Below are 22,687 nucleotides of genomic sequence, written 5' to 3'. Positions count from 1 at the left end.
TTCAGTATAGTCACAGCTTTGAAAGCCTACTGTAGCACTAAGTAAAAGCATATATGCATACATTGTGCTTTGTTTCAGAAGAATGATTAGTTATTTTGGGGTATCAGGGGGAATTCTAGAGGAATACAAATGAGTTTTTTAACAGTGTGAATATTGGAAAATTATTCTTAAAAGTCCATTTAAGAATAGACAACACAAACCTGATAATGCATTTCTTGAAGATAACATGCCTTACAAAGTATGTAAATGCTCATGATTCATCTAATTTTAAAATACAGGTCATTTTATTAATTGAATTCAGTGTGCACCATTGTTACCATAAGACAAAGATCATAAGTTAGTTTGTACACAAGCCAATTAGTGTGCTTATCCCTACACCATTCTAGTTTGGGCATCTAAAACGAGGAAATACCTAGTTTTCTGCAGTGGGTTATTCTAATGTTTGAACTTTCTTTTCCTTTGGAAATCTGTAAGCGTAATAGAAGTATGACTATCTGATTTTTCATATTTTGCACAATGTTTCATGTGTCATTTCATCTGATCTATACCATGAAACACATAGAACAGTATTATTTTTTAAAGTTTTTTTTTTAAAGAGAGAGAGAGAGAGAGAATTTTAATATTTATTTTTTAGTTTTCGGCGGACACAACATCTTTGTTTGTATGTGGTGCTGAGGATAGAACCCGGGCCGCACGCATGCCAGGCCAGCGCGCTACCGCTTGAGCCACATCCCCAGCCCATAGAACAGTATTATTAACCCATTGTAAAGATCTGGAAAACACACTCCAGATGAATAGTGGAATTGGTCCAAAGTCTCCCAGTTGGTAAAGTGAGAGCTGGAATTCAAAGCCAGAACTTCTGAGGTCGTGTCTGAGGCTCCTTTCCCTATATCCAACTTTCCCCCTCTCATCTTGCCATAATAATATCCCCATAACCCCCTAAACCCTGGAAAAAGAAATAAATTATCTTGCTTGACTGTATAAAGAAAAACTTTACTTACCTTAAGAAGATCTACCACAGTTTCAGCAAATCCCACCACATACATAGCAACAGCCACTGCATTGGCAAAAGCAAAGATCAAGCCTATTGACCCACCAAACTCAGGCCCTAAGCTCCTGGAAATAAGGTAGTAGGCTCCACCTGAAATAAGAAAGGAACATGTTTTACATTGAGTAATTGCCAAGAATTTAATTTACGTGATCAAATGATTTTGAAAGTCTGAAAAATTTTAAATGTTAATTATTCTAATAAAGCATGACAGCTTTCTAATAATTTTAGGGCTCCTGTGTCATCATAATGAATAACCTAGCCATTCCTTGTACTCTGTACGTAATCTACAATAGAAGTATCCTGACTTAATGAATTCAATTTATTGAAACTTAAATGCAAAAAAAATGCTCTATGCAAGAATTTTTTTATCAAAAATTGCTTTGTCTTTAAAAAATATCACTGTAGTATTCAAATTAATAATGTGATTACAGTAAAATAAAACTTTATGTCCAAAATTTTCAGAAACGAACAGGCCTAGAAAGAAAATGAAGTGGAAGAAGCTGGTCTTTATTCTTTCAACTTCCTTTTCTATCCCATAAAATGTTCTTGGATACACTTGCTGTATAAAACAAGGTATCAATATAATGCTACATATTATTCCTTCTAAAAATCAGACTTGGTTTTTATGTTTTTAGCTCAACAAGGCATGATTATTGCTAAATACCATAATTGGGGACTAAGTGGCAAAGCAGGAAAGGTTTGAAACAATGGCCTGTTCCTTGGCCATGTCTGTGTCCTCCTGTGTACAGGAAAGACTAAGCTGACTGGCCAACAGCCTGCATTGTACCTAGAGCAAGTTAGTGATGTATTAAAAAAAAAAGGCTATATGAGAGAGCCCTAATTATTTAAAAGACCATCACAACAACTTTCTATATGGAACTAGTCTTGGAGGTGGGCACAGTGGACTTGGAAATAACATTGAACAAATGCACTGAAAAACAGGAAAACCACCTTCTACTGAGAAGGAATTTCTTTCACTAGAGTAACTGCTTTGGGTTAAGTGACCAAGTCTTCTCTAAAAATGTAGTGTATTTTCTGGGTAGAACAAATCCACATTATTTCCTTTAGCTCATTTCATTAAACAAGTTAGCTAGACAGTTAAATAGGTAGGCTTGGTCGAAATGAGAATCAGGCAGAAGTTAGCAGAGGAAGAATTTTGTGGGTGGGATGGTGTTTTAGAAGGCCCTGATCAAGAAGACCTGGTCCCCAAAAAAGTAGACCCCAAAAGCCAAGGGAAAGGCAATGAGGAAGAAAAGAAGTTAGAAGAACAATAATGAATTTCATCCACTTCATTTTCTATCTAGGCCTACCTGCTGCTGGATAGCTTGCAAACTTTTTGTTTTTATTTTCTTCTTGATGATCTTCTCATGCCTGTTGGCCATGAGGAGCATATTGTTTGGGGTGAACCTTGAAGGCTGGGCACAGGATGATTTACTGAATGGGAATCATCACTAGTGTCAGCTAGGGTGCTGGAGAAGACCTATCCTGAAGGGACCTAAGAGAGGGCTGGCAGGAATCTTCCTTGTATAAAAATAGACCTCATATTTTGTTGTATTCCATACTTTCTTACTAAACAGATAGTCACTCTATAAAAAAAAAACATGTTTTATCCTAGGAGCTAGGTAAAAGAGGTCTTTTATGGAGATCCCCTAATTTTAGTTGAGAAGTATGTTGCCTTGCTGTTTAAATTTTTTTTTTAAACTTTGGAGGCTAATTAGCAACATGAAAATTTTGCTCCCAGTATTAGACCAACTTTAAAAATTGCTCTGTAACCTAAGGTTGTAGTCATAAGTAAATTAATTGACTTACCTCCTCGTACTACTCCATTTGTGCAAATAGCAGACATAGAAATACCTGTGAGTGTTGTCACTACCACACTCAGGCCAATGATGACGACTCCAAGACCTGCAAAATCCCCCAAGAAAGGTGTTTGGCTCCAGAACTGAGATAAGTCACCAGGACTTCAGGATGCAGCAGTCTGTCTGTCAGAGAAGGATCCATCTCCCCATGAAAACCTGAAATGTTCTAAAAGATCCCCATTCCACGGAGGTCTAGGAAGCACCTGAAATGTACTAAACTTTAAAACTGAAGCCATGTGGAGGAGTCAGTTTCTAAGAAACACCAGCAACAGGTGTGCAGACTTGCCTGAAAAATAAAATGTTTATCCGAGGCATTTGTGCATCTGTGAAACTTGACCTGCAATGTTCCAGAGAGGTCCATGAGAAAGGAGACTAGAGCTGACCAGAGATCTGCACTATACTCACCATACCTGATGCTTCCCTCTGCATCCAGATCCTCCAGACACTTAGCCAGGCTTCAAGAACACAGAGCTATTTCCTTGTTCCCATCAAAAACAAGTATATAAAAAGTTTTTGCATACCCGTAGCAAGTGATGAGGGTATTAGATATCTTAGAGATTTTACCTCCACGAACAAACCCGTTAGTTGCTATTGCAGAAGTTGACAACCCAGTAATAGAAGTTACCATGGTGGAAAGAAGAATTATGAGAACTCCAAGACCTGTTAGCAATGAAAGATAGAAGATATTACATTCACTATTCTCCTATGGTTTCCTTACTTCTGCAAACTATACAGCTTTTAATTTGAGTTTCCAAGTCCATGTCTCGGGCCCCACTGGGGTTTCTTGTGCTGAGGAGAGACTGGTATGCCTGGCATAAAGATCAAGTCTGAGAACCACTCGTTATGATGAAGGATGGTTTCCAAAAGTAAACACAATCTAAAATGCAGCCCTGGAAAGGAAAAGTTGACTTATGCTGGTGTCCTGGGAGAGAAACTACCCTGGCTGTGAAAAGAGAAAACATGACATTTGACCTTCTCTCTTACTTGAGAGGAACATGAATGAGAAAGTTGGGGATTTGACAAAGGTTAAATCCTTCTCCATTTTTCTTGCATCCCTTTGCTGATGGGGAGGGAAAGAAAGGAACCAACTTGTATTACCTTTGAAAACACTCCCAGAAAGGTCAGTGGTGAGCTATTTGAGCCTGTGTTGCCTTTACCTTACAAATGATGTTGCGGGTCACAAGTTTAATTACCTCCTCTGACATATCCATTTGTGGCAATAGCAGAGGTGGATAAACCAGTGATACCAGTCACTGTCACGGCTAAGCCGATGATAATCACACCAAGACCTCAGTTGAGAGAGGAAAAATAAAGGCAATTAAATGGTGGAACAATCTATTGGGTCATTTGCATAAAAGCTAACAAACCTAAGGTCATCATTGAAGGACCACATTTGAGAATCACAGGTTGGCCAGGAAATCATCAAACAATCAATGTTCAACTTTGAAGTTTTCTGTCTGTAGTAGCTCAGGTTCCAAGAAACTCAAGAGCTAAAATGTGCAAAGCTTTGTTGCATGCAACTCAACAACTGAAATGGGTCAAAATATAATTTGAACCCTGGGGTTAATGACATTCTAGAAACCAATGAACAAAAAACGAATCTATACTATTCCAAGCTGTTAATATAACTGTAGATCAAATGTGATTCCTCCTAGTTAACTTTCTTTTTTGTACATTGGTTCTGTAGGGGTGGAAAATTACATACAGGATAGCAAACTGTTCATTGGACAGACGGGTAAGGTAGAAAGAATCAAATCAAACTACATTAACTTATTGGCTGTGTGACCTCTGGCAGGCTACTTATTTTCTGAGCCAAAGATGGCAATTGAGTTAGAAAGAATGCATATGTTAAGTTGCTACCATAGTGCATAGGACACAGTACATAATCAAGCTTTTTCATTGTATTTGCAACAGTCATAAAGGCTATTGTTTATTAAAAGCCATATATATATATATATATATATATATGTCTGTGTGGTAGGTAGTGTGAGAGCCTCAAGAAAAAAATAATATGAAATGAAAAAAGCTGTCCTTGAAGATCTAACTGTTCAGAAGGTTAATGAACATAATGAAAGGAAGAAAGTGGTAGAGGCCAGAATTTGGAGGAAGGCCTGACTACTTTAGGACACTCAAAGATGACAGAATTTGCCAGAATATATTGCTTTGGCATAAGAATTTTTTCTATTAAAGACAAATAACTAAAAGAGGACACCAGAAAAGTTCTCTGTTCCTTCCTCTTTGCCTAAATGCAGGATATACATTTGTAAACGTCCTGACTAGTTACCAGGAAGGACAGAAACTAAAGACCAGAGACAAAACTTCTTCTGCTTAGCCTACAGAAGGCATCACAAGAATGCATACACCTTATCTTCCAGTACTTCTCCTCCCATTTACTTAGCTTCCCTCAATCTGCACACCAGAAACCCAAAGTCCTTTTCCTCTATCTGGCCACCCTCCTACAGCTTTATTGTTCTTTTGTTAAGATGATATACAAGCTCATGTTCTAATGGCCCTTTTGAATCACTTTTTTTTTTTTTTGTTAATCTGGCTTTGAATAGTTTAATTTTTAAGGCCACAGTCGATGAACCTAAGGTGAGTAGAGGGAAACACTATTTCCCTCTCCTACAATACCCTGTCCAGTGGAGGCTGACCCAGAGTTCAGGGAGAAGATTGTAGGATCACAGCCTCTGCACTCCCTCTGGTTCCATTGGGAATGGTCTGGCCTGGACTGTTTGGTGTTTCCATATACAAAGCATATGCTCTACAATTGCTGATGGTAGGCTCTTTTATCTCAGGGATGTCTTGGTCCATGCCCCAATAAAAGGGAAGTGGAGAGTGATTAAAGGCAGAAATACTGAGATGCTCCCAGATATATTGTGGATCTAGCAGGAGTCTCTAGACTATTGTGCAGGATAAAGTGCAGTGGCAATAGGTTAATTGTGGGGCAAAAGTTGCAAACTTGGATTATACTGCTTTGGTCTCTGTAGACTCTTAAAAGCTAGGGTTTCTAAGAAACAGTTGCATTAAATGTGTTGTGTCTATTGCAAGGATCCTGTGGTGAGAGCATCACTTCTGTATACTATGTGGCTTCAGGTTCTTGCACTACTAAATGTGATTTATTTTTATCCTCTGTACATTATTTTTCTCTTGACTTTGTTTTTAGAAAGTTAGTTTAAGATTGAATGTTTAACATACCCAGAAATGGTAACAGGACCATATAGTTTGCATTGCTTGGCATTAAACCTATTCTAATTTATTATTTCCCTATCCATATTTTTCCTTTGCCTCTATTTTTCCCAAAATTCTTAATTTATTCTTTAATATTGTGTATATTTCTGTAAGCCATTTGAAATCTCAGGACAATGTTTTATACTCTTAAACAACGAGGGATTGCTTCTCTCCTTCTCATAATTACACATAAAATCCTTGGGTGAAAGGCAGCATAGGAAACTTTCAGTTTATTGTTTTCTCAGAGTGTGGTCCTCCAACCACTTGCTCCAGGAAATGCCTGGAGTGCTTATTAAAAATGCCCGGACCTACTGAGTTGGGATCTTTAAAAGTGAATCCCAGCATTTTGCAATTTTCTAATCTAATTTATCAGATAATTCTTACCTACCTTACAGTAAGATGACTCAGCTACCCTCAGCTTAGCTCAACTTGTGTCTGCCTGTTCAGCAAGGTCCTTTAGGTTTATCTTCAAAGAACTGATTGGGAAAGAATTAACCCAGCTCCCTAGATTTAAGATGAGAAGTAAAGCTCACAGGGTAAAGTGACACTCATCTCCCCTGCCAAATGGGTAAGTTTATTGGAAACCATCTTGCCCCAGCCAACGTCTCTAAAACAGAGAAGAACAGCTAGATGGCATTATCATTCCTTCCTTCCATTTGCTTTTAGGAATAAAGCAGTCAAATCTCAGAGCTCCTGAATGGCTACCCCCAGGGCTATAGCTACTGTTGCTGCTGGTTCCAGATTCCTTCTGGCTTTATCCACAAGATCTGGGCTTGAATATTTTGTGGGCAGGTTTCTTCTCTAAGCTACCCCCAAAGCAAGAAGAAACTACATGTGTTTGTTTCTTTTCTTTTCCAGTACAGAGAACCCAAATGGGAATAAATGGTGGCTTAAATCATTTAACTTTAGGTTCACAGCAAAGGCCAGTGAAACAGCGTGGTTGATAAGAAGTTTCTACTACTCCCTAAAATCTATTTTCTGAGAATTAAAAAAAGAAAGAAAAGAAAAAAAAAAAATGAAACAAAACAAAGCCCATAAACCTCCATTCAAAGGAAGCCTCACTGAACAACAATTGGGTAGAACTCCAATCACTTCGAATATGTGATTTAAACACCTTTAGTAATATACTCTTACTAAACAACGCTAATGTCTGAAAGTATAATAAACTGTTCAGCAGAAAACAAGATTCTTCATATTTTACAACTTTGTAAGAAACTTGAAATCGGGCTGTGAAGAGTAATGTAAGATCTGATTAAAGTTCAGATTATTGCCCAAACATATGGCTGTTAAATAAGTTGCATTAAAAAGAATTACTCTTGCCCTTGGCTACTCTCACACCTCCAAACAAAGTAATGTTTCTTGATGATCTCAATAAGTTACTAAACTGCCCTTAAAAACCTAATTTTGCATGAAACCCTGGAGCAAAACCTTGGCAATATTAAGATGCAGATTTTCCGTGGAACAGCATATACTTATTTTGGACCCTGCAGCTGTACGCGTTCATTTGATATGCATCATAAAACCGGCAAGCAGCCCTTTGTCAGGAACTTAGCAGTTGCCAAACATGAAACATGGAAAAACTGTGGGAACTGGTTCCACTTTTTCAATTTACAGCTTAGCCCTTTCTTTTGAGTTAGTCTTCTGGTGGTTCTGTATGAGTTTTGAGGAGCAAAGGCAGCAGTCACCAACTACTTTTTAAACATGAATTGAGATACCTTCTGGAGTAGTCTCTGAGAGCACATCTGAACTTCTTGACACTCACACTTTATAAATCTTCCCTCAAAAGTGACTCTAATGTATTTCACATATACAGAATAGAGCATCATTGCTTTTTATTACATTAAATCAGAACCTTTGATAACATTCAAATTAATTTTTTATACAAATCTTAATAATATGCTCTCAACAAAAAAGATTTGCCAGAAGACATATTTTAAATGGAACACAGCAATTTAAAAGCTTAAATAATCACTCCTAGAATAATATCCATGTCTTCCATTTTCCCATTTAGAAAAAAAAAATAACATCAGTTATAGACATGATCTTAGACATTTCCTCCATCATTTTAAGCTTATATCGGGTAATATCTTACTAACCTTTGTTTTCTAACTGCTGGTACCTGAAGGTAACACAATTATTTTCTCTGGAAAATGTTCAACAGTTCAGCACTTTTATTAGGTCACATTTTCACCAGTCTTTCCACAAGTAGTTTTCATATAGTGAAGTTTGATAATCATCATAAGAGGGATGTTGTTCAGCAAATAAAGGGCAAATGTCAATATATCCCAAAATATGAATATTATTATCTAAAATGAATGTGCTTTTGTGTACCTGTTTTGCTTTAAACTCTGTCAAAAGATAGATTGACTTGAGCATTTACTTGCATGCAATTTGGAAAATTCCAGCCTTGCAGGAGCTAACCTTCCTTACTTGTCCTTTCCAACAAACACTGTCAAAGAGGCAAAGTGAAAGGAGCTCAAGTGTAAAAAATTTCTGTAACCTTCATCTCACATTTGGTATTAAAGGTGAAACCAAGTTACTCACTGAGTTTATAATTTACATCAAAAATTATTTAGGGACTGAAGTTGTGGCTCAGGGGTAGAGCACATGTGAGGCACTGGGTTCGATCCTCAGCACCACATAAATCAATCAATCAATAAATAAAAGTTACTTAAAAAAATCATTTAGGAGGAGGACAATGCTTACCAATTCCAGCTTCTCCAACAATCCAGGAGAGGCGAATGAAGAGCATGACTCCCCAGATATTCAGCATGCATCTTACCTGTGGATAAAAAAGGGATATTGAAGAGACATGAGAAGCAAATATGGGGCAAAATTCAGTCATCTTTGTAATTCTAGTATTCAGGCCTTGCTGACACTTAATCATAGAGTGATTAAGTGACACTAGATCATAGAGTGGATGGTTTTCATGTGTAAACACAGGAGCTTTCTCACCAGCACACCTTTCACCCATCCAAACTTCACGACACCAGTTGTATCTTCTTCCTCCTTGTTTTCTGCTTGTTCATCTCCAGGCATCCCATCGCCATTAGCAACCCTGTCAGCTGAACCTGGGGCCACTGTCACATTCTGCATTTTTACAGATAGTAAAAACATCGAAGTCAACAAACAAATGATTCCATAAAACTTTCAAAGGCAAATCAAAACAATTCACACAAAACTTTAGACAAGACAAAAACAAAAACATTCTGGTCATTTTAGCAAAATAGCTCTCCCTGTAGCTCACTCTCACCATCCCCTGCCCAGCTGATGTGTTCCTTTTGTCAGTGACTTTTAGGCTAAACCTATAAGGACGGTGAACGGAGGGAACCTAGATGGTCCTCCCACTGATGAGATTATGTCCTTAAATATAAGTTAAAACAAAAAAAGGAACAAAAAGAAGAGATGAAAGGAAGGAAGCCTAGTAAGACTAAACTAGCATCTTTGGGGCAGCTTATTGGAAGGACCAGAAAAATAACTTTCCTCAGTACTGCAGAGTATCTGGAATTCTTTCCCCATGCTCCATTTTAATCACCCCAAATAATGACAATAAAGACAATAAAACTTCTCTACTCACCTCAGAAGGTCTTTAAGAGGATTCAGTGGAAAAAAAAAAAAAAAAAAACACCCACATGCAAGACTAGTTTCTTACAGGTTTGATGTGTCTTTGATAATTGTTGAGTGTACTAGCATTGTGTAGAAGGTAAAAGGTCTCATGACCAACTAACTACCAGAAAGATTTGCTAAGAATAAAAACTAAGTAGTATAAAATAATGATTAAAACCTTTATGCAGTTTTTTTCTGTGACCTAATTTGGGAAAGGAAAAAAAAAAACAACTTCCTTTCTAGAGTGATAGCCTCTGAGTTCAATGGGGAGAAAATATCTGTTTCAAGTTAAAAAAAAGCTCTCTATCTCCAATAGCTCTTCTAGAAATGACTTTGAATAATTTCAGATGCTTCTAGTTAATTTAGTCTATCTAACATCTGCTTGGCTGTTTACTCAGTAAACTACATCTCACTGAGCTTCCCCAAAGCCAACTTTTCCAGTACCCATTTTGAAATCACTGAAGAAGCCCCTTTGACCCAGGACTGAATTATCATTATTATGGGATAATTTTATTTTAGATTAGTTATATAAGTTGTTGGTTTTTTTGGGAGGGGGAGCGGGGGTTGTTTTTATTTTTTATTTTTTTGGTACTAAGAATTGAACCTGAGGGTTCTGTATCGCTGAGCTACATCCTCATCCTTTTTTATTTTATTTTGAGACAGGGTCTCACTTAGTTGCCCAAGCTAGCCTTGAACTTGCCATCCTCCTGCCTCAGTCTCCTGAGTTGCTGGGATTACAGGGGTGTGCCACCATACCAGGCTCTAAATTGGCTTAAGCCTAGAATGCTATGTGCTGACGTCACTAAGAAAACTTGATGGGACTATTTTTTCCTTCTAAAATGAGACTGGTGTATAATAAACATTTAGTTTTTATTATAAAAACTTTGTTTTGGAATAATTAACTTTCTGGCCTTGCGTACTCAAGGGCTCTTGGATCTTTGGGCTTTTGCATGCCATTAGTCTGACTATTGTAAACTGACTCTAATTTGGGCTATTTAATTCCAGGGAATTTGACTTCTTATCTTCCAGCATGTTCTCTCCTTCATTGTGTAAATAAGAATGCATACCTAAATTTCTTCTCCATAAGACTTTATTCATGATACTAGTGTGACATTTAGATAACTAATAAAATATAATGTGATAGGAGTCACTCTTTGACAACTGAATCAGAGAAGGACAGTAGTGTGCGTTGCTCTTCAACATCAATAAAGGGCTTATCATACAAAGGCCCTAATAAATGATGTTGAATCTGTAAAGTGGACCTAAATTCCCTGATCTCCACCACTTGGGATCAGATGTCTTAGTTTCTTATCCATTCTAATCTCCTATTTCTTTTTCTTTTTCTTCCTTATAAGTCCATTTCCTCTGTGCAGGCCACATTTAAAAAGAGAGAGGAAGAAAATAAATCTCAAGTCAGCTCATCTTATTATTTTCTGACAGTATTGGGGAAAAAAAATTTTAACAATAGAGGAAATTGAAATTAACAGTTAAACCAGGTGTGGTAGCTCATGCCAGTAATCCCAGATACTCCAGAGGCTGAGGTAGGAGGATCTCAAATTCTGGGATGACCTCAGCAATTTAGTGAGGCCCTGAGCAACTTAACAGGACCCTGTCTCAAAATAAAAAATAAAAAGGGTTGGGGATGTAGCTCAGTGGTAAAATGTTCAATTTCTAGTATCAAACACAAACAAAAATCTCACAAAACAAAGAAAACTTAGTTTTGAATTACCGAAGTAATATCTTATCTTAAGCATCTTCAATTCCTATTTGCATAGATAATGAAAAACCAAAATATTCAGACCAATGTAAAATAGAAATAAATAACATTCAAAGAAATTGAGGCCAACCTCACAGGGCAGAAACTGGTGGTCTATACCAGCTACAAATGCAAGTTATGTATGTAATTCAAAATTTTCTAGTAATTACTTTTATCTATTTATTCATTCATTTATATTTGGAGCCAGGAACTGAACCTAGCACCTAGCACATGTTAAGCATGAGCTTTACCACTGAGCTATACTCCCAACCCCTATAGCTATGTTTTAAAGAGTTTAAAAAATCTAAAGATGTATTTAATTCTTAAATACAATATGAAAATCACATTTTATATTTCTAGCATTTGCTATGTAAATATTTGTTAATAGTAGTAGCACCTTACCTTGTGGAAAGGAACTGAATCATTGTTTTAATACAATATTTTATTTAATGGAATTTAAAGTATTATTGAAACACGTAATCAGCATAATAAAATATTCATAAGATATTTTATGTATTCTTTTTATAGTAAGTCTTTGAATATGGTGTATATTTTCCATGACAACACATTTTGGTTTGCATTACTGACATTTCTGCTGTTCACTAGCCACAAGTAGTTAATGGCTACCATATTGGACAACAAAGATCTATACAATGCAGTCAATTTTGGATGAAACATTTGATGTTATTTTCAATTTAATACAAACTCTATTTTTTTCTTAACAAATTCTATATAGATGCAGCAGCTACATGGGTCAAACGTAACTCTCATAATCATTAAAGGCAGGAAATTTAGGAATGTGTTAAAATATCCATGAATGTTGAAGGGATTATTTGGTTAGGAGATTAATTTATTTCACTTAATTTGAAAACAATTTCCAAAAAAATTATCAGTGTTCTAGCGAATCAAGAGTCTTGTGACCAGATCATCAGCAGATATTCATTCAGGAAGAAGGTGATTTTCTTTGCCTGGATCAATTGGAGACCCCATGAGACATAGTCTCAGTCACTTGTTTTTTAAAGGCAGTCTTGGGACTAGAACCATATTTTCTGACTAAAACTGAACTTGAGGATTTGGTCCAAGAAATTGCTCTGCTCTCTGATGAATACCAAAAGCGACTGTGACCCTTAGGTCTGGATTAATGAGAATACCAATGACTGAAAAAAATACAAAGTAAGCTTAAGGATGAATAGGATATTTAACATTTCCCTTAAATGAACATTTCTTCTTGATGGATGCCCTTCCTGGTCACAGTTTAGTTAACAGTTTTTTAATTTATCTTTAGAACGTCAAAATATGATGTAAAACGAATATTCTATGAGGGCATGACAGAAAAACAACCACATGTGGAAGTCAGTAAAGCAATCATTTTCTAAATTATTCAAAAATAGAGCCAATGTAGGGTTTCAAGTCTCCTTTAGGTAAATATTGTAACCTGCTGAAGTTTCAAAGTTTTAAATACATTTATATTATGTATACTATTGGGGGCGATGGAGGGGGGACCTGAATGCATACTTTTTTTCCCCACTAGTAAGGTTTGATAGTATAAATACAAGCACAGATGCCATTTTCATTGCTTACTCTACTGTTGGAGCTGAAAAATCCTACATCTTATAAACTAGGAAACTTGGAAACTAGCTTTGACAGTGCAATTAATTTAGGGCGTGTCTTCCAGTAAGTTACTTAGCTTTTCTTGGAAGCTGCCAATGAGAATAAATCCAATAGGTTTTCTGAAAATCTTATCTGGAAATAATTTAAGGCAAAATCATTCCTCTATGTCAGCCACCTTTCTGTTCTAACATGGCAAAGCTAAACTTCGTCTCACTCTTTAATAAATGCCTCCTTGATAAACTCAAAGCATCATCAAAATACTGTACCTGACTTTGGGCTGAGGGTTTGTGGGGCCTTGATGGCTATGAACTATGCCCAGTGGCTCATAGACTCCTGGCTGGTATATGTTCTTGAAATCAAAGTCTCAGAGATCAAAAGTTTTATAATTGCACCCTGAAACCAGTTTTTTCTTTTATACTTTGAATTAATTTGTTTGTTCACACTCCATTAGCATAAATGATGACCCATAACCTTTTGTAAATGCATTTTAAATTATATAGCTTTAGGGAAAGATTATTTGTTTACTGAGAGTTTTACAGGTAAGTTTTTTTTTCCCCCTAAAGCACTAAATACACCTTTAAAAAAGAAAGAGTGTTAGATAAAAGATTTTTCCTCCTCCAATATCAATAAACTGGTGAAGCTTCAATCACATGCAGTTTAAGGGACAGATCACTAATGAATTCTTCCAGATAATGACAAATTATTTTATTTAATATATAATGTGGGTCTTCAGTTTCCCTAAAAATGTCTTTGTAGATATCATCAAAACAGAGGAAATTAAATATATTTATTCTTTAAATTCCAGTTAGTTAAGTTTGCTACTTATACATGCTCTCGAGCTTTGAGCTTTAATCTCAAGGTGATAGAATTCTCATAAATATTTAGTCCTAGATGATCCCCCATTGTTTTAAATTTTCTTTTATTATTTAAATATCCAAGCATATGAAGAAGTATAGAGAATAATATAATAAATCTCCTGTACATATTACTCAGCTTCAATAATTATCAACATATGGTGAATCTATCCCTTCTAAATTCCTCACTCCCCTGCCACAGGATTACTTTAAAACCAATCCAAGTAAGAACCAGAGTCTTAAGGTGCATCTCAGAATAAAAAAAAAAAAAGTATGGTTCTAACTATATTTCATATCTTATTGAGCAATATTATTATGATTATACATTTTTTACTCATTTGTGATAAAGGAGTGTATTTTAAATGATGAAAATGAGAGCGTTTCTTTTTCTTGTTTTAAGGTACTATAAACTATGCCTCTAAATCACCACCAAGAGTCACAATTTATAATCATAGCATTTTTGCTGTATCTGAAAACATATTTCATACATAAACTGACTTGTTTTTGATAACTTAGGCAGAAAGTTGACTATATGCAATAAACTGGCATATGAAAAAGAAAATTGAAAGTATTTTCCAAGTATACTTTTAAGAGAACTCTCACTCTACCCATTATTTATTACTAAACTATATATAAATAATGGGAAATTAATCATATTTTTTTCACAGATTATTTTAATAGCAAGAGCTCCCAGGAAACTGGCCTGGGGTACTTAGAAACTCTAACAAGTATCAGAAGGAACTCTTCTTTACAGAGTTGCACTCCAGCAAATATTTTAGGAGTGGCCTCTGATCATCACTGCCCTTTAAGGCATCAATTTTAATGACTATTTTCTTCGACTATTGTTAGTTTAGTGATTATTTTTAATTTTATATATCCCCAATTTGAATGCTGAAGTTCCAAATTTGAATTTGAAAACATTTTTTAGAAAAGATTATTCTCTAGAGAAAACATTTGTACATTGTTATTTGTCTAAGTATTTAATACACTGATTTATGTGGTTTAATATTTGGCTTGATTACCTACCTGTCCTTTATTTTTAGCCATAACAATGTCATTTGACTTATATGATAAAATTCCAGAGAATATAGGTCAAATCTCTTCAACTCACTTTACATAGCAGCTCTTGTAAATAAATGACTAATAAATGCTTTTGATGATGACAATGAAAATGATTGAGACCTGTAATTAATTCAGTAGAAGAAATATGATCTGTCGGTACCAGCTAGAAACAAGGAATGAATTAGGACTTTCTGGTCAGCTCCTCGTGACTGATGTAAGATTTTTTTCATTGTGCCTGAGTTCCATCATTCTCTGTGGCAGTTGAATGAGCCAAAGCAGTGTGCCACTGGAGAGCAGACTGACCCTGGAGAGCGGTGATATAGAGCATGGACTCTGGAGTCAAGACATCATGGGTTCAACTTGCAGTCATGTGACCTCGGCTTCTTGACCTTGGAAGCTTACTGATCTAAATCTTTGTTTACTTTTCTAAAAGACCATAGAATTAGATAAAACTTTTCAACTTCCATAAAATGGCAACAATAATAGTATCTATTTTGAGGGATCGGTATAAACATTGAAATAATTTTTCAAGTGTGAGCATGGTGTCTAACACAGAAAACTCTCAGTTAAAAGTTGGTTATTATTACACTATAGTTAATCTTAATACTTTTATTACAAATTATTTTTAATTGCAAACAGACTGATGCCCCAAATGTGAAGCCATTCCATTGGTTTTCATTTGGCACAGTTTGTATACAGTTGGCTTCCTTAAAAATAACCTTTCATTCTAATTTTTATAATATTATAGTATCCTATACTTTCCATAGTTGATTTCAATGACATTAGAACACATGGCTTTGATAGGAGGGCTAAATAGTTTTGCTGAATCCTTTATAATTATATTTTACTGAAAAACTAACAGAAATGGTGATTAGTTAGGCTGAAAAGAAGTTTCATTTCAGTTAGCAATATAGTTAAGGATTGTTTATGAAAACGTGCCCACAAGAATGAGGCTGGATATTGAAAACAGATTTCTCTTTACAAAGCAAAAATACTAGAGTAAACCTTGCCAGATGCCAAATAATCATTATATATGTTTTTATATGGAAAGATCTCCAAAGTATATTGCTTGGTGAAAACAGCAGAGTACAGAACGAGTAAAATAGGTCCCCATGCATGTTCGAAAAAAGAATACAGACAGAAAGTTAGTTAGAAATACAAATATTTATTGACTTCCTGCCCATTGTGTTGGTGTGCTAGACTTTATATGCTTATAAGCTAATATTCATAAGCATTTTTCAAGATAAGTACAAGTTATGTAGCTTGTACAATATTGCAGAACAAGTAATGGACAGGTCTTTTTCTCTGCTTTTAACTAGAGATTTCAGAAATCTATAATTCATAGCTACCAATATAGGCATTTTACCCTTTACTACATAGAAAATTTAAAGGATTTTTTTCAACTATGATCTCAAATCATTGAGATTACAAATTCTGTCAATATCTATCACAACTGGAGTTTCATTTAAGGCAGATACTTAGAATAATGTCTTTCACAACTGTTTTTAATTTTACCTATTAGGACAACTTTTGTCACATAATTTTCTTTCTAACATGGATTTTTTTTTTTTTTTTTTTTTTTTTGTACCAGGGATTGAACCCAGGAGCGTTTAACCACTGAGACACGTCCCCAGCCCTTTTTCATATTTTATTTAGAGACAGTTTAGCACCTTGCTAAGTTGCTGAAGCTGGCTTTGAACTCACAAATCTCCTGCCTCAGCCTCCTGAGCCACTAGGATTACACGCATGCACCACCACACCTGGCCTGACTTGGAAATTTTAACCAGGATTTGCACAAAATCGAACTGGTTTCCTGACTAAATACGTTACACCTTTCAGTATGGATGTAGCATTGCTGTATGGCTTTGGAAAACATTATAATCATGAATACAAAAAATATTGCCTAACATATACTATGCTAGTTGCTTTCCATTTTTAAATAATTTAATTAAATACTATTGTTTATATTTTTGCATACAAAAGCTGTAAAGTGTCTGAGTATTATAGAATGAATATATTATTGAATAAACATTACATAATATGTTCATTCTATAAATCACTTCTTCTTGTGATTTGAGGAATTACCATAAACAGTATCAAGGAAGTGGCATCATAGATAAAATATATTGTAGGTCTTCATTTCTTATTTGAGGGAGAGAAAACAGGGAGTAGGTGGTCAATTTGATTAACAGGAAAGAAGAGAAGAACCTGAATAAGACCCAGACTGATTTGTCTGCCATGGATGGAGAGCACAAAGCAGCACGTGAGGAGAAGCAGACTGGTCCATAGAACTTCCGTGACACTAGAATGTCCTGGCTGCAGGAATGTGCCTGCTGAAGATTCTGTGTTTGCATTTAAATTTTACTCCATACTTGACTGTGTGGATTCTTCTACATGATTTAATCAAGTTGAGATCCCTCAAGAGAGGGTGAAGTTCATCAAAAAGTATTTTTTTACTAATTCAAAATGATCATTCGGGGCGTCAAGCTTAAAACTAATTTATAATATCCCAAATAGCTACCAAATCTGTCAAATGCAGCTGTAATTCTCCTACTGTGTGGTCATTTAGATGGTTTGCTAAGAAAATAGTCCTTCGGAGCTTTTCTCTCATTATTTAAAGTTTTACATAAGCTATGGCTTAGAGATTATAAATAAGCTATTTTTCTGTCTCTGGAATGTCAGTCCTAAGAAAAATGTGAGTTTACTCCATTTCCTTTCTCATGGGGGTTAATATCTTATTTTCTTTTGTTGTAAATAAGGAAATGGATAAATGAGAATATTTAAATTCTGGTACCAACTTTAACAAAAGAGGCAGCTTTAAAAATTATGTGTATTATAGTAGAGTATGGCGAGATAGAACTTCAGGTTTTTTTTTTTTTGTTGTTTTTTTTTTAGGGGGGGCTTTGGTTCATTTTGCTGCTTCCTATAAATTGAAATCTCTTGCCCTAGATTCCTCTTTCAGCCCTCTCTGCATCTTGGAAACTCTTTGTGTCTTCTTTGTATGGGGCGAGGATGAGGGAGCAGAGTTAAGAACATGAGCTCCTCCTCAGGAAGTAGTAGGTCCCAAAGTTGGGTATCTAAGCAGCTCAGGGAGATGTGTATTCCTGTGGAAAGAAGGACAAGCAGAAACTAAAAGGAGATCTTCTCCTTTACTAACATTTTTCCTGACAGCAGTATTCCTAGAATCTCTCGATTGGTATTGGGTAATCATTTAATTAAAAGAATTTTTGAGGACTAGGGCTGTGGCTCAGTGGTAGAGCACTTGCCTAGCATGTGTGAGGCACTGGGTTTGATTCTCAGCACCACATATAAATAAATAAAATAAAGTCCATTGATGACAAAAAAAAATTTTTTTAAGAATTTTTGAATGGATGGGATGAATATAAATTATTCCAGCTGTTCTTTTTTTTCTTCTCAAAACATGAGCAAGAGTAAACTACATTCAATATCAATTGAATATGTGAATCTAATTATAATTCTTATAGAAAATTAAGTTCCATAAAGAATGATAGTCATTGCAAACTGTGTAATAGAGGAGCAGGAGGGTAAAGTCCATCTATATATCTTAGAGCAAGTTATAAAAGAGGAAATATACTAAGCTTCCAAATGATGTGCTACAGGGTTAGAAACAGTGCTGCTTCATACTTCGAGCAGATTGGGGAGCCCTGGATACATTCCTGAAATAATGAAAAGTTTATTCACTTCTGCTGCCTCTGTACTTAAATTGAATTCAGTTACTTTTATATGTGTAGGTGCATTCGGGAGCCTCAGGCAAAGTTTTGAAGAGGAAGGGATAAATGCTGAATCATAAATTTCTGCTATTTCTGTAAAGAATAAAAAAAAATAACCTATGCCCACTGGAGGCTGGCACCCCTTAATGAAAATATAGCAACCATAGTAATTTAAAAAAAAAAAACAACAATTGGTTTGGATGAATTAGTTCTGAGGTGGAAGCAGTTTAGTATTCAGTTCGACATGTTTAACTAAGTGTGAACTGAATATCTATAATTGTAAACAAGATGTGACTTACTGCCTAACTTTCAGAGTTCATTCTTTAGCTCTCTATCCCAAGTCAGCAAACATTTGTGAAGCACTCTTTGTGCATTTGCTGGTTATGGGGAACTAGGGACAGTGTGTAAGTAAGATGGATGGTCTGGAACAGACCTCTACGTTTGATTCTTTCACATTGCAGAGTATTACTAAAGAGAAGGAAATGACCTGGAGGCATGAATAGGGAGGACACTTACCTATGGTTTCAAGCTTACCTTCGCCAGTTGCTCGTGAATCTCAAGCAGGCTGGGTCGATTGACCTTGGGCCCACTGACGCTGCCAGTGTTGCGGTAGTATTCTATCTTGGGAACGGCATCCATGGTGTTATGGCCAAAGGTTTGCAAGTAGTATGTGTTTGTGTGAGAATCGTAGACATGAAAACTGGCATCTGTCTTAGCAGTTTCTCCATTTTGGAGGAAATTGTCATAACACTCCTGATTCCCAGGCCTAAAGCTGATTCTCAATCTGTTCTGGGCTTCATCCCCAAAAGAGGTTTCTTCATAATGTGGAGGGTCCCTGTTGTCATTCACAGTTGCACTGTTTTCATGGTTCTCATTTATGACATTGACTTGAAAGCGATTGGTATTACTGGGCACTGAATCCAGAAATACATTGGAAGAGTTGTTCAATGACATCTTCCAAAATGGATTTCTTGGACTAAGCTATCTACTATACAGTTGTTAAAAAAGAAAAGAAAAGAAAGAAACTATAAATTTCTGCCTCAAAACAAACTCTAATGTGGTTACATTAGGTAGCTGTTGGCTTTTGTTCTAGATGAACTCAATAAATAGATTCTTGATATATTGTCTCCTATATAATCTTCAGAATGTTCTTCAAAGCTGTCATTGAAAAAGAAAATTAAACTTGTTTCAAAGAATACAAATATATTGGAGTAGGGTTGGGGAATGAGGGAAGGGTTTTCTTTTTCAAGACATACAATCTTAAGTTCATTTCACTAAAAATCACTTATGCGGAAACCTTTGTCACCTGAGCAATTAAATCCTATAATAAATAACTGAGGACTTGCTTCAGCAAACAGCATTTCCAGTGGAGTCATTAAAATGTTACAGTGTTTGTAGTATTTGCTTGGATTTCATGCAGTCGGAGCCAGCATGATTTTTAGAAAAGAACTACCAATTGCATTTAGTAACGACAGATGAGAATATTCTCAGCCTGAAATATAGTTCATTGACAGTACTAAATTCTGAAACTGCAAAGTATTTAATGATTGTTGAGAATATATCATATAAGATAAATAAAATGAATATTGAAAACTTTAAAAAGGCATTCTTGCTACTTCATTAAAAATGTGTTTGTTGTCAAGTAATAAATTTGTCTCAGAAATATTTTGTTTCCTGTGCAACAAGTGGAAAATCACATTTTAGAATGACAGTTAAAAAAATACAACCTTTCAAAATGATGTCTCTGTAAATTCTCGCCCCTTTTATTAGCCTTCAGAATGTTTCATTTGCTCATATATTTGTTTGTTTTTATAGATGCCATTATGGAACCTTTAAAAATATAGGTATTCGGGATAGGAGATAAATCATAGCTATTAATAAAGTCCTATGCTTTATTTAGATAAAATAATCATGCTCTTTGGACTCTCTTTTATGAAATATTCTCAATAATTAAGAGATTTATATTTGACTATGAAATGAACAGACTACAACAATAATTTTTACAAATTCTACAGTATGAACCTATCTTAAAATACTTTTTTTAGAATAATATTTCTTTGTCAATACCTTAAATCTTGTTTTTTCAAGGGAAGTTCTAGAAAGATGAGTTAAATACAAATAAAACTTGTCTGTGTCACACAGATATTAAAGCTATTTCTTTGACTAAAAAGAAGCCAGCTTAAACTTTCAAATAACCTTTCTTGGTGAATTTGTAAGTGATGCTGTTATCTTTATAGTTTTTACAGAACATCTCGCTTCTTCTCAAAGAAGAAAAAGTCTTCTCAAAGTCTTGACACCCCTTTACTCCACTCCTCAGAATCTACTTTATGACATACTATTAAGTACAATTTTTATCGTGCCCAGAAATGTTTAACTTACCACCAAGGAGCTGCCTTCTGAGGAAATGTAACCTGCTCCAGCATCACACAGACATATATGGGGCACTTAGCTTTCAGCCCAAAGCAAGAAGCTTCTTCTTATTGGTTAGAGCCTTTCTTGAAAGAGATGACTTTGCAATGATTGGTCTGGAATAATACTAGAAGCCCCACCCACTCATTAGCCCTGAGGAACCTTAAGTACCACATCAACTAGTAACTAGTAGTAAACCATTAATCCTTTTAGACAGGATATAAAATAAAGTTTCTTTAATTCATAAGGAGAATTAGATTGCTCAACAGCAATCCTTCAAAAAATATTGCTTCAATTGTTTGGCACCAGATTAATTGAGTCCCATGGTTTTTTAATGATGAGTCCTAGTGACCTCTTATTGTTAGCCCTCCAGAGGTAATTCCTATATTTTGTAACTAGAAAATGTTATTTGAAATTATTTTGTCTTACATATAGTCTTACATATAGTAAATCTTACTTTGATTCTTATTTGCCAAAGTATTTCTATCTAGTGGAAAAAAATTTTAAGCAGAACTAGAGCTGTGGGTACATTCCCAATGGCACTACTAAATAGCCATTTTGTCTCCACCTGGGAAAACATTTTATCAAACTTGGTTTTTTAGTTTTGTTGAGGAGAAGGTTTTACTCAAATCTGTGGGTTGGTGATTATTAAGACAACACAAGTGGCTCTTCTTCAGATTCTGTTATTGGTCTTCAATCAAGTATGATTGAACGAGTCCTCCTTGTGTCTTATATGAAACTATCCAAGTTATTTCCAGTTGCCTGGGTCGTTTGGTTGTAATGTAGTATCATGGTTAAGAGTCAACTCTGGAGTTAGAATGCTGTACTTATACTCTGGCCCTGCTACTTCCTATCTGTGTGAACTCAAGGAAGTGAATCTTTCTGCACCTTAATTTTTTTCATCTACAAATGTAGATGTGAATAATAATGGTACCTACCCTGAAGAGTTATTATGAGGATTAAATGAGTATATTTGTGTTAGGGTTTAAAACAGTACATAGTCCTTGTTTTGCTATTTTAGCAATATTTATACTTGGCTGTGGTTCACTTAGTCATATCTGAAATTCTGAGGTTAATCATTAGAACTCAGGATAGGTATTATGCCTGTGAGAATAATGGGAAAGGTAAATTGGTAAAAAAGATATAGAGAAACGGCCTGGAGATACCTAAGTAAAACCCCTTGGATGCTCTTAGTCAGGTAAATGCCATGTTAATCAGTCAGGCTAATGCAATGAGGCTATATCAGAAATAGAGACAGATTTACAAGAATGAACATATAACTCAATATTTTCTTAAAGGCCATAATACCAGTCATTTATCTATTCAACAAAGGGTTCTGAGTTCAATGAAGAAAGCTTTCAGGTGTAGAAATTAGTCACATTTCAGATTCATCTAGATGGGGTAGGTTGTTTAGATCAGGACTGGGTACTACTAGGACAGAGCTGGGTCCCAAAACAAATTCTATTTATTAGACCAGGACAGAAACTGACATCATCCAATTCCCATTCACTTTCATAAAC

General features: G+C 35.4%; 1 protein-coding gene across 4 annotated transcripts in view; it reads right to left on the bottom strand.

Moving 5' to 3' along the window:
- Slc12a1 (solute carrier family 12 member 1) overlaps nt 1-21,263 on the bottom strand; it is an 85,033-nt gene extending 63,770 nt beyond the window's left edge. For 2 of the 4 annotated variants that reach the window (XM_046460869.2, XM_046460872.2), the window contains exons 1-6: nt 21,138-21,263; nt 19,293-19,916; nt 9,094-9,228; nt 8,845-8,920; nt 3,475-3,570; nt 1,002-1,141 (exon numbers count right to left, since the gene is read on the bottom strand). In XM_046460869.2, coding sequence (XP_046316825.1) covers nt 1,002-1,141; nt 3,475-3,570; nt 8,845-8,920; nt 9,094-9,228; nt 19,293-19,712 — 867 coding nt within the window. In that variant the 5' untranslated portion in view covers nt 19,713-19,916; nt 21,138-21,263. Of the gene's footprint in view, nt 1-1,001; nt 1,142-2,860; nt 2,957-3,474; nt 3,571-4,103; nt 4,200-8,844; nt 8,921-9,093; nt 9,229-19,292; nt 19,917-21,137 lie in introns of all 4 variants that reach the window. The other 2 variants (XM_046460871.2, XM_046460870.2) reach the window with 2 other exon arrangements.
- Nucleotides 21,264-22,687: the final 1,424 nt, after the last annotated feature.

Source organism: Marmota monax, unplaced genomic scaffold (genome assembly GCF_021218885.2).
Source record: "Marmota monax isolate L192 unplaced genomic scaffold, Marmota_monax_Labrador192_F-V1.1 WCK01_AAM20220418_F8-fsc00001, whole genome shotgun sequence".
Classification (NCBI taxonomy): domain Eukaryota; kingdom Metazoa; phylum Chordata; class Mammalia; order Rodentia; family Sciuridae; genus Marmota; species Marmota monax.
The sequence above is the reverse complement of the archived record's forward strand: the minus strand, read 5'-3'. Positions and strand labels throughout refer to the sequence as shown.